Below are 12,365 nucleotides of genomic sequence, written 5' to 3' on the forward strand. Positions count from 1 at the left end.
ATCTCTTTTACAAGAGAGTCCTGGCCAACACTGGCAACAGCACACAAAATCTACTGAACCTTCACAGCAAAACAGGGAACGTTAACACCGCCGTAAAGGAATTGGTTAAAACCCAGTGACATTTTTTGTTTTTATTTGGACATCCCAATGAGTTCCAGGACCAGAATAGATCTACTAGGACTGACCCACATTTTGGATCACTTCCTCTAATGGAAGACACTAAAGGACTATAGAGTTACAGGTTCAAGTGACCCTAACTAACTCAGTGACTCTAATCTGACCTCTCTCTCTACATAGAGGATGTTAAATTATATCCTCAATCTTGATCTTCTAATATTTTGGTGAACATTTGAATCAGGAGCTTTGGCTTCTGACTTGGCTCGTTTTTCATCATAATAATAGGCCTAGGAAATGCTCCGATCTCTCTGTCGTACCATTACTCTTAAAGAAGACACCAAGATACTCAAACCTTCCCTTGAGGCAGGAGATTAACCCCCATCTGGAGGAAGAGTCCAGGTTTTTCTGGTATAGGTTCATGGCCTCTGACCAGAGCTGACTCTCTTCTTGGCCACTTCCCAAATGACTGCAGACTCTAACAGTACCACATCATCTGTATAAAGTAAAGATCGGGATATCCTATTGATATGCTGTTCATGAAAACAACTAATGCCCCAGTGATGCTGATGCACATTCAGCTTTAGATTAACAGCACAAGTAACAGCAGTAGGTTCTGCAACATGAACAATAACTTTACAGTTTTAGAATACCCTCTTTATAACCCATCCTGAATTTATTTATTGTTTAAATCATACATTTATGTGTTTATCGAGTCATCAGACTGATGGGTCCTCTTCCTCCTCCTTGATTTTTCTTCAGGAGGAGTTCAGCCACCCCGTTGAGAGTCTGGCCCTTACTTTAGATGAGATCATCAATGTGCGTCGAGTACTTGTCAAAGCAGAAATGGAGAAATATCTTCAGAGCAAGGAGTTGTACAGCAACCTGAAGCGAGGAAAGGTAGCTGCTTTGGTTTCCTTGTTGCTGTTGCCTCTGCTGTGTTTGCAGTAAATGTTGTCAGTATTTACTGCATCTGATTCCTCAGGTTTGCTGCTGCTGCAGAGTGAAATTCCCTCTCTTCTCGTGGCCGTCTACGTGCTTACTGTGCAAAAGGTAGCCAAGAAAAGTTTGACTGGACCTTCTGAGCGTTTTTGGAATATTTATTCTTATTAATTTTATCTTCAAGCATGATCTCGTGTTTAAATTTCACATGAAACGCGGAAAGTCTGAATTTCTCCAAAACATTAGCCATTATCATGTTTTTCACTCTTTAAATGTCTGATGTTGTCTCAAAGATTTGTTTTCAAAATACAAAACTTTGAGTTACGGTAATTAAATCCTGAATTAAAAAATAAATAATAAGGCAATCAAGCTTGTTTTCATGCAATAATTTCTGCAGCTTGATATCCCACGACTGTAGTGTGAAGCACAGGAATTAGTAACTATTTAAGATTTGAATTGTAATAACACTCCTTTGTTTTTGTTCCTCTTGCAGGTCAGTGTGTGGCTCTTGTAGTGCAAAGGTAACTTTAGACATATAATATTTATTTTATTCCCAAATACTAGTTTGTGTCACTCTATGTTTTAAATTGTTTTATATATTTTGTAGTAGTTTCACTCATAAAAATACCACAGGTTGATTTTCAAAGCTTGAAGCGAACAATGTTGTTTGTTGGATCGGGAACATGGACAGTTTGGAAAGGGGTGAACAAAAAAAGCATTGCACAAAAACCCTATTTATTATTCTCTCGGATTAATTAGCATTTGCCGTCTAATTGACCTATGTTAGTCATTTGGTCCCATACTTAAAACTGGCCCAATATTAATGACTAATGTTTATTTCCATCTTGTTGCCATTAGTATATGTGTTTCAGCAGAGAGGGGAAGTGTGTCATGTGGCATTTGTTTGGTCATGTGACTCTGATCCAGAGCCGGATTGTTTGGTGTTTAACTGAAGCAGAAAAGCTGTGTCAGCAGTCTGGTCATTTTTTCTTGGTGTTCAAAGGGCAGGGAAAAATGTATAATATTGGTTATCAGCCACAGCGGTAATGTTAATATTGGATATCAATACTGACCTAAATTATCATGCTGGTGCATCAATACTCTGTTTATATGGCTTGAATATTAGTTGGTTTATATAACGTTTATAATGCAGAGCACATTTTTCAAGTTGAAACAAGCCGTCTCCATGACCTTCATTTTATGACAAAATGTGAATCCGAAATTAAGGCGATTTAAACAACTGCAATCACCACGTTTATCCACCTCTACTATTTCTACTCAGTGACGTCACAATGACAAAAGAACTTGTAGTTTTACTATTTTAAACATGTGCAAATTCAAAAGCTTACAGCTTTAATAGAGCAAGTTTATCTCCTGTTAATCTTTTGATTATGTTTATTAGTTGTTTATTTTGTGAGTCAGTTTAAAAACAGTTCATGAAAAGAGTTAAGGAATGTAAGAAAAGCTGCAGCAGAAACAGGTAAATAAAGGTATTTTAGTTTTCAGCACTGGTTTAATCCTCTGTTGACGTCAAATTTATTTATTTTTTGCTCTTTTTGTTTGTTTTTGTTTTCGTTTGTCGCCTCAGTCCCGGCCCGTGTTGGATGTGTGGTTTTGTGCAGTGTAGGTTTGGATTTGTTGTGCTTTTTGTGTTTGTGGTCCATGTGGTGCTGTGGCTCATCTGTGTTAATGTCACTCTAATCGTTAATTAAAAATGTCTGCATTTGTTTGTAGGTGTGTTCAGTGCTTTCTTGCTGTGCAATGAGAGTAAAATAATACTGACCTATTGTATGAATAAATTGTATGAATCAGTTATTATCATTACGTATTGTAATGAACATTTCTTAACATCACATGACTGTTTCTTTTCCTCCAACTTTCTGACTGGATGTTGTTCACGTTTCTTGAATTCAGATGAAGATTCCCTCCAAGAAGATGGCTCATATTCCTGTGTACACTGTGGGATTTCATAGCACCCCAAAAGGCCATGGACACAAAAGCCAAGTCTACAAGTGAGTCTTTGCATTTATTAAGCAATTTAAAAAGTCTAAGTAACTGGATACATCTATGTTGGTCCCAGAGAAAAGGTGATCGTGACACAATCAATTTGTCTGCTAAGAGCAGGCTGTTGCCAACAGAACTGGGTCAACTCGACATTTAAGCTAAAAGAAAGAAAAGAGAAGTATATATTTCCAGTCCCTCTTCCACAGTAGGACAAATATGTGCGTTTCGTAGCCGTCAAGCACAGCTGTCCCCAAACTCTTACTTTCGAGGGGAAACCCTGCAACTTTAAAAGTCTTTCATTTGCGGCAGCCAGTCAGTACCGGACAAAATGCCTTTAAGTGGCGACAAGGGAAGCTGTGTTCAGTTCAGGCTCGGCAGGTGAAAACATCGTAAAGTCTCACCGTTCTCCAGAATGTTGCCACTTTTAAACATGTTATTGGAGCACATTCATGCAAATCACTGGTGGGAACCAATGCGAGTCTCACACATCACATCTTTATTAGGTGATTTTATGGAAATGTATGAAATTTGTTTATAATTCTTTGTTTTGTTTTGTTTTTTGTTTTTTTTTTACCGATTCTCAACAATTATGAAAGACAGAAAATATAGAATAGCAGAAGTATTTTTAGACTCTGCAGCCTCTGATTTATTGGTTTACCCAGCAGTATTTGGTTGTGTTTTTCACTGAGAGCGACACTCTGACGCAGGCTCTGACGTTTTTAGCATTTGATTAAGCAAATACTCTTTGTTGAATTATCTTTAATAAAGAGGAGAAGTTACTGTTAGTGACAGCTCTAGAACATTAATTAAAAGTTTCTTGTAATCTTTGAAGGTGGTTTATTTGATGCTCAGGTTCCAAAAGCCAGTCTTTAGTCACGCTGCACAACTTTCTCAGAACGTCTCTGGCACTGCTGGGTTTCTCTCTCAGGTTATCTTTGCTAATTGGAGCACTAAATTCTGTCCGTGTGCCGACCGCAGATTCACCTCACAACCACAGATTTCCTTTCACGACGAAAGATTTGACCTAAGACAGCAGATAATCGCACAGTGTAAACCTGGCTTCAGATTAAGAAAATGTTCTCTTACATGTTCGGTTATCTCTTGACAAGAATAAAAAAGAGTAAGTAGCATCGAAAGTCCAAAGAAAAACCATCAGGAAGGTCAGAGAGCTGTTGAACCAGACCGCTTTAAAATAATATAAGAAAGTCTGACTAAGAAAACAAATTATATATAAAGAAGAAAACCAACAATAAAATCCGCACAAAACAGAAAGTCCAACTAAGCTCAATGCAAGAGGGATATCTCCAGATATATGCACAGTGTTGTATGTATGGTGGATTACACTCTGAATTCAACTAACTTAATGTTAAATGTTCAATGGAAACTCAGGCAACAAGACAGCTGAGCTTTTTTACTTGCTCACATTGGGAATGAAGATGGCCTGACTCTGGACACAAATTAATTGTAAAACCAAGTAATATTTAAATGTTGTTTCTCTCCATTTATCTTTTTATTTGTAGTTTACATTCCTTAATGTTTAAAGTTCCTCTTTATCCCACTTTTCATCTCATTAGTGACGATTTACTAACTTTTCCCTGAATAAGAACTAGAAGCTGGCCTCCTCAAGCCAGTCACCTCCACCGCACACACACTCCCTCCTTCCTTTGTTGTGTAATCAGTGCAGCGCCTCCTACACGGCCTCTAAGCAGCCATTATGTAATAATTACCCAGCTGTCACTACGATCCTCCCGCCTTGAAGGCAGCGAGTTGGTGAGAAGCAGAGCTGGTGTGGTGTAGTGTTTCTCTGCTCTCAGGGAGGTTTTCATTTTACAACTGAGATTGTTGTTTTTTCGATCAAAAAGCTCAGTCTTCTCCACAGTGACTGATTTTCCTGGCTCACTGCTGAAGCATCATTTTTATGCTTTAGTTCACTTCAATATTTGTTTTGCTTTCCATTCATCCAAGCATTTCATCCACTTGAGATCATAGATATGAAGCTTTTTTTTTTTAATTGTTTGTTTATACTCTGCTTCCACACGCTTTTTTCTTTCACTCTGACTTTGGTAGAAAGGAACACAAAATCTACTTTATCTTCCAAAAATATAAGTTACAAAGTGAACCATTTGGACCGAGACTGTCAGACTGCATATTATTGCAACACTTTTTCCCTAAATTGAATTGGCTAACAGTCCTGCCAAAAGTGTTGTAAAAATGTAAACATAAATAAATGTGTCAGCTATTTCCAGGTGTTTACCACCAGTGCATAGATAAAAAGATTTTTATTCTTTTTTTGTCGTGATTAACAATATTTTCCAAAAATAAGTTGCAAAGTGGACTACGTGGGATGAGGTTAACGCAGTATTGACTGAACTACTGGTAATAAGCGATCACACTTGTTTTGATGCATTATTAGTTTTGGAGAATTTTGTTTACATTTTTTTTTTTCAACCAGAAAAAAGGTCAAACCCTTTATAGGAGCAAAATGCTCTCGCTCATAAAAGTCTGATGATGTCAGATTTGTGTAGTTTTTCAGTTTCAATGCATCCGACCCTTTCATCTGAACTAAGCATAAAAATATAAACTCTCCAATGTGGGCTAAGCCTTGTTAATCCCCCCCAAACTCCTCCAATTTTCTCCAGGCTGCAGTTATTCTTGTGCATCCTTTTTTACAGACTTTTTCCTTCCACTCAGCTTTCCATAAATATGTTTGGATACCGTGTTTCACTTTTTGAATTGAATTACTGAAACAAACTAAAATTTCAATTCCGTTCTACTGTAACATGATGCCCTTGTGTATTATCCCAGTTATAGATTCAATGTTGTAATTATTTGTCTACATGTCTGATTTATATAAGATGTGAAGGCATCCCCATCTTCCGTTTCTGCTTGCAGATCCCTGCGGACTCTGTCCCGCCACTCAGTGGAGGAGGAGTTCCCACACCTGTACGCTCACGGCTGCACGCTGCGTGACATCTGTGCCGAATGCACAAAGTTCGTCGCGGATGTCATCTCCTCCAGCCGCCGGAGCCTGGACATCCTCAACAACACTCCAAAGAGAGAGGCCAAAGCCGCTCAGAGGCCACAGCTGCAGCGACAGTCCAACTTTGAGGCTTTGCCTCAACCAAACCATCACCACCAACAACCTTCATCACACCTCCACCGCAGCGAGACGGTCCACAGCACGAAGCAATGACTGGCTCAGACTCTGACCTCACTGTGCACACGTTTGTATTTAAAGAGGGGAGGGCTCTCCGAGGGTTGCAGCGTGTCTTAATAATCATATAATCCAGTAAAGGTGCTTCAAAGTTAATTTTGCTGGGTTGGAGCATTAAATGTATCATTTAATAGTCAAGTTTAGGTCTAAAGGATGAAAAAAAAAATATCACTGAAGCTGTTAAGAACTCTTTAGCAAGAATGTAGAGATGCCAGCTTTTTGCACAACTGCTTTACCTTCCTTATCTCACCATCTCACTCTCAACACACTTGTTCACTTAAATCTCTCTCTGCATCTGCCCTATCTGCTGCACCAAACCTTCACTCTTCACTCACACATTTTGGGCGGGAGGGGTTCAATCAGAGGGGAGCGCTGGAGGTTGAGAGGCAGGGCTGCGAGGTTAAAGCTGTGCAGTGTTGCATTAGCATTTAACTCCAATGGGTTGCCTTGTTTTTTTTGTCATGAATGTACCTTACAAGAACAAAATTGCAAACCTAATAGCTTGTAAACAATAAAATATTTATTTTTAACCGTTAAAAAGGGGAGTTAAAAACAATCTGCTGCATAACGAGCCCTCTCTGGCGATGCTTGTGAAAACCCCAGACCTGCAGAAGGGTGGGTGGGGTTGGGGGCGGGGGGTGAAACGGCAGCGACACTGTGAATGTAACAGGGTGAAGCTGCGGGCCGCAACTTTAGCCGACGTAGCATGACGACCGCGGTGAGAGGCGAGCAGGTGAATCTCCCGCCTCTCTCACTCCCATATGGACGCTTTGCAATCTGTCCTGGTTTTGTAAACACAAAGTGAACCTCGGCTGCAATAAAGATCCAGTGACAAACACAACCAGTGCTGCATCTGCGAGTTTTACTGTGGGCTCACCAAACAACAGAGGAGCACAGCTGTCCTGCAATAGTACAAATTTGACTGATCAGAACAAGCAGTTGATATGTTGCACTGAACATCTTGGAACATCTTTAATGTCACGCTTGAACAGACATTAAAGATGTCTGTTTGTGTAGGCTGCTACTTTTTGTTAATATTTTTGTGTTTCCGTACTTTTGCGGTGATGTTTAGATAACTAGAAGGAGGTATTGGACCTTCGGGGGTTCCTGCGTTTTGGTGCGTTGCATGGGTCAAAAATTGGCAGCAACATATGGAACATATTTTGGTTAATTTTATGTGTAAAGTTATTTATGAATAGACTACTCTACCTGTGTCTCTCAGATGCAAGAAAAAGGCTTTGCGATAGAAAATGTAAGTATATTTTTTCTCGTCGTGTCTCTCAGTCTTCAAATATTCATTCATTCAGAAAATATAACCTTTTTAATAAATGTTCTATTAAAAAATAATTTTATAAAACTATTTAAAAAATGCATTTTTGATAGGGCAAAGATTACTCTGTTTAATTTGAAAGGCACATAAAAAAATAAGAACCATGATACAAATTAACCTTTTCCTAATATACAGATGGCAACAAAAAATATAATTTACATCAATACGCTAATGTTATGTAACGATAAAGTAAAAAGCTAAAACCACTGGAAGAAAATTTAGATAACCAGGAGGGTTAATTTAAAAAAAAAAATTAAAATGACAGCAACCGTAAAGTGAGTCTTCCTTTAAAGTGAGTCCCAACCATTTATACCTGAAGAGGAAAATGAATTTAAAAATATTTTTAAACGTTTGTAAAATGAGCAGACGTGAGTGTCTGCTTCATGGTTTCTAAAAGCGGTATTGATGGGAAAATGAAAGTGTCTTGTAAGCAGCAGAGGAATCCATTAATGAAGTAAACGGAGGCTCCGCTTTCTTGTCAGGGATCAATGTGGCCTGTACGGAAGCCCCGCCTCCTGATCATGAATAAATAATTAGGTCTGCGCTCCTATTGGCTGCTTCCTCCTGTCATCTGGCTCTGACTTTACTCTCCCGCAGAAGCTGATGTACGTCAAGAGCGCGCAATACTTCTTAGACTCGAAAAGGAAAACGGGTGATTACACTTTCACAATAAAAGCAATGAATCTTTCATTCATTGCTGTTGTTGCTTCAAGCTTTTAACCATAGTTTAAAAATGCACATTTTTGATGCTACTATTTATGTCTGATTATTTAACTTTTGTTTATTATAATTTTTGTAGGTTAGTTTATTTCCAACATAATCCTAATTTACCAAGTTACCAAAAATTACCAAAAGTGAATCACAAAAATATTCACTTGCCAATAATATGGTTGATTTAAAGAGAAAATTGTCTTTAAATAAACCCATATTTGTAATAATATGAGTTAGTGTATTATTTTGTTTGCTCATTTTGTTTTGTGATCTCTTTCCTGTTTTTGTGTCTGCCTAAATTTTTGTCAACTTTTTTCTTAATTAGATTGGGTATTCAACATACCTGTTGAGCCAATATTATTCAAATAAAAATCTAATTTGGGTAACAAAGAATTCAGTTAAAATTTAATTATCACAATTCAATTTAAAAATACTTTATTATTTGAGGGATATTAAATATTGTAACTCATAATTTTCTTTTAGAGTAGATACTGATGGCTGTATCGAGGAAGGATCTCCTGTATAGGTCTTTATTACAAGCAAGACATAAAAAGCCTCCGACTGACTTGTTGTTGTATAACAGTCTGATGAAGAGACTGCAGAGTTGTCCATCATTTTCTCTATTTTCTGAAGAATCCCTTTTTTCCACAATAACCTCCAGATGTTCCAGAACCATCCCCAGAACAGAATCAGCACCTTTTTTTTTAAAATCAAGTTGTGTAGCCGTTTTAGTTCCCGCTCTGATGCTACTACCCCACACCTGGGACGAGTTTGGACCTCTTTTTGCCTTCAGAACTGTTCCAGTTCTTTGTGATTGAACAGTGTCAGAAATTTTAGATTTGTTAGGTGAACTCAGTATGACTTACCGTTGCTTTTTTTGTTCACTGCATACTGTCACTTGTTCTGACCACTCTCTGTAAAGCTGAAAGATGACTGTGGAGGCAAATTTCAGCAGATTATCAGTTTCTGAAATATTCACAATAGCCTGTCATCAACGACCACTCACCACATACTGTATATCCCTGGACAGATTGACTGATTTGTTATTTTAGTTAACAGGGAATTTAACTGATGCCTCTAATAAAAGTGTCCAATATATGTGCATACTTTTCCATCATATTAAAATTTAAAATCATGTAATTTTTACAACATCAAGGCTCTCGCAGCAACGGCATCTTATAGTGGATTTTTACATCCTTAGGAAATTTTATTATTTTTCCAAAAATATTATACAAAAATCGTGTTAAAAGTCATTTTCTAACTATAGTCTTTTGGAATAAAGTGTTCTCAGGTTGCCTTGGTTCTCAAAACCTATGAAAACGAATAGTTTATTTCGGTGATTTTGGCAGCTTTTATTTTGAAAGGTTTTAGCGGATGTGACAGAGTTGTCCTCATGCTAACTTCAGTGGAAGTCGGTCAGCTTTAGAGCTTGAACTAATCAACAAGCCCTCCGAGGCTCGCCGCTCGCAGCCGCTCGTTCTCCTCCTCTCCTTGTGTTCTTGGAGTTCCTGTGTTCTCCCCCCCTCCACCCACAGTGGGAGTGGGAGTGGGTGTGTCGATGCGAACCAGCGTAGCCTCCTCGCTGCCTGTGCGCACTCTGAAAAAGAGGAAAAAGTTGACGATGAGTTCAGAGTGAGAGCGGCCCGCCTCGGAGCAGGCCAACCGTCGGGGAATGGCAGTCTGGACCAGAGCGGACAAAAACGGCCAGCTGGACCTTCTGCTCCGCGACCGCTGGATCCGAGTGGCGGCCGAACTCACGCGGGAAACGCTGACTTTAACTGCCGAGGCGGAGGCGAGCGGACAGGGGGGAAATCACTGGGACTACCCGCCGGCTGGCCTCCGAAATGGCATGTCGAACGGAAACGACCCTGGATCGAGCCCGGGGAACCCTGGTCGCGGTTCCTCCTCGGGTCAAGACCAACTTCAGAATCAGAATCACGTGGTTCGGGGACGCAGTAGCAGCCCGGGTCGAGGAAGCGTCAGCCGGAGTCAGTACGATGGAAACTACGGTGTGAACAGTTCTGGAAAGTACCCGGTGAACGGCGCAAACTCTGACTTCGGGAGCCCCGGCTCCGGCTACGGGAGTCCTGGGTCAAGCTTCGGGTCGAGGCAAGGCGACCCCCCGGTCAACTTAGACGGCTCCTCCGAAGCGGTGCGGAAAGTCCGAGTTGTCAAACAAGAGTCCGGCGGGCTGGGGATCAGCATCAAGGGAGGGCGGGAGAACCGGATGCCCATCCTCATCTCCAAGATCTTCCCGGGGCTCGCCGCTGACCAGAGCCGTGCGCTCCGGGTGGGCGACGCGATCCTATCCGTGAATGGGAACGACCTCCGGGAGGCGACCCACGACATGGCGGTCCAGGCGCTGAAGAAGGCCGGGAAAGAAGTCACGCTAGAGGGTAAGTGGGCCAACGCGAGAGCGGGGATTTGAAGGCCGCGGTCTGAACACACCTACCAAACTTTTATACACTCAAGTCAACAACAGGTGGCAGTTAGTGCTATGAATCTTTACTTACCAATTTAATTGCACACTTGAAAAATGATAAATATAGACTAAAGAAACTTTCAATCCAGAACCAAACTCAACAGGGCAAAGTGAACCTTCATCTCAACATGGACCCAGTCTGCTCTTCTTGAACTAATGTTCAGTGTTTTGTAAACTTTCATAACTCTTTGTTGTTTTGTAAGGTAAAATAGTAGAAAACCAACCTAAATAAAAACTTATTTTACTCAATCTATGACCAAAAGGAGATATAGAAGCCTAGTCAGTACAGCTGAACATACCACATTACATCTGTGTAAAATTAATCACAGTTTTGGTCAGGATTGGCTCACATTGCATCTTCTACAGGTGTCTCAATAAATCAGAATATCATTAACAAGCTAATTTATTACAGTGATTATTTACAAACAATGAAAGCGATCTACTATTCAGATTATTTACAGGTAGAGTAGCTTTTTTTTATGTCTGGCAAGTTTGAGGATTATGGCTTATATGTAGTGAAAACCAAAATTCAGTTTTGAAGAAAATTTTAATATTACAATTGCTAATACAGAAACTCCCTCACAATAATGGTGAAGACTGCTGACCTGAGCAGACAGTCCGTGTGGTAAACCACAATAGGCCATTTCAAAAGATGGATGTTCAAACATTTTACCAGAAAGTTGAGCAGAAGGAAAACATTTGGCAGATAAAGATACAATCAGCAGGGTTAACCACAGCCTTGCAAACCTTGTGTTAAGACAGTTCTGAATTAGAGACGATGCCAAACGTCTTACTTGGGATGAGGACATAAAAGACAGAACTGTTGCTTAGTGGTACTAATTGTTCTGTTTCAGATGAGTTTGGCTTTCTTATTTAATTGGGAAAGGAAAGTCCGAGGCGAGATCCAGTGTTTCTAGAACTAACGATGCAGAAAGATGATGGCCGCTAACAAAACAATATGGACTTTCATTACACCTAAACAGAAACGCAGGCAGATCGTCTCCATGCCACGTCGCATTGATGCAGTAATTCATGCAAAAGGAGCCCCAACTAAGTAATGAGTGCATATACAGTACAATATATGGAGAGGCTTTTGAGTGGACTAGCATTTTGCATTACAAACTCTTTATTTGACTTATGTAAAGTTCTAATTTTTTGGGAAACAAAATTTTGGGTTTCCATTAGATGCAATCCATTTGTATTCAAAATCAACTATAAAAGACAACTATAACTACAGAACTATAACTGAAAGGAGAAATAATACCAGAATTAATTCAGCTTAAAAGAAAACAAAACTTTTAGTGGAAACAGGAGTTTAACCACTGTGCTGATCAGGCTTAAAGGCATTACACTTTGTTAAAAGTTCAACTTTAACAGATGGGATTTATTTGTTTGTGAATGGTGTCCTTGAAGTGCAAAGCGAATATTATAGAATGTTTTTATAGTGTGTAATAAGTGTGGTAATGCATCGCTTAATCTTTTCCTGGCTAAAACTGATTTTGGGGTTTTGACTTTTTTAAATTTCTTTCTTTCTGAGGACTACAGACAATAAAAGTACAAATGTGCCG

General features: G+C 39.5%; 2 protein-coding genes across 2 annotated transcripts in view; both read left to right on the forward strand.

The window, feature by feature from the left end:
- spire2 (spire type actin nucleation factor 2) overlaps positions 1 to 7,115 on the forward strand; it is a 32,049-nt gene extending 24,934 nt beyond the window's left edge. Inside the window, exons 11-15 of the mRNA XM_023326877.1 lie at positions 877 to 1,014; positions 1,100 to 1,167; positions 1,550 to 1,577; positions 2,971 to 3,068; positions 5,953 to 7,115. Of these exons, the coding sequence (XP_023182645.1) occupies positions 877 to 1,014; positions 1,100 to 1,167; positions 1,550 to 1,577; positions 2,971 to 3,068; positions 5,953 to 6,253 (633 nt within the window). The 3' untranslated portion in view covers positions 6,254 to 7,115. The remainder of the gene's footprint in view (positions 1 to 876; positions 1,015 to 1,099; positions 1,168 to 1,549; positions 1,578 to 2,970; positions 3,069 to 5,952) is intronic.
- Positions 7,116 to 9,709: 2,594 nt separating this feature from the next.
- sntb2 (syntrophin beta 2) overlaps positions 9,710 to 12,365 on the forward strand; it is a 28,524-nt gene continuing 25,868 nt past the window's right edge. The window contains exon 1 of the mRNA XM_014473805.2: positions 9,710 to 10,711. Within this exon, the coding sequence (XP_014329291.1) occupies positions 9,988 to 10,711 (724 nt within the window). The 5' untranslated portion in view covers positions 9,710 to 9,987. The remainder of the gene's footprint in view (positions 10,712 to 12,365) is intronic.

Source organism: Xiphophorus maculatus, chromosome 2, assembly GCF_002775205.1.
Source record: "Xiphophorus maculatus strain JP 163 A chromosome 2, X_maculatus-5.0-male, whole genome shotgun sequence".
Taxonomy (NCBI): domain Eukaryota; kingdom Metazoa; phylum Chordata; class Actinopteri; order Cyprinodontiformes; family Poeciliidae; genus Xiphophorus; species Xiphophorus maculatus.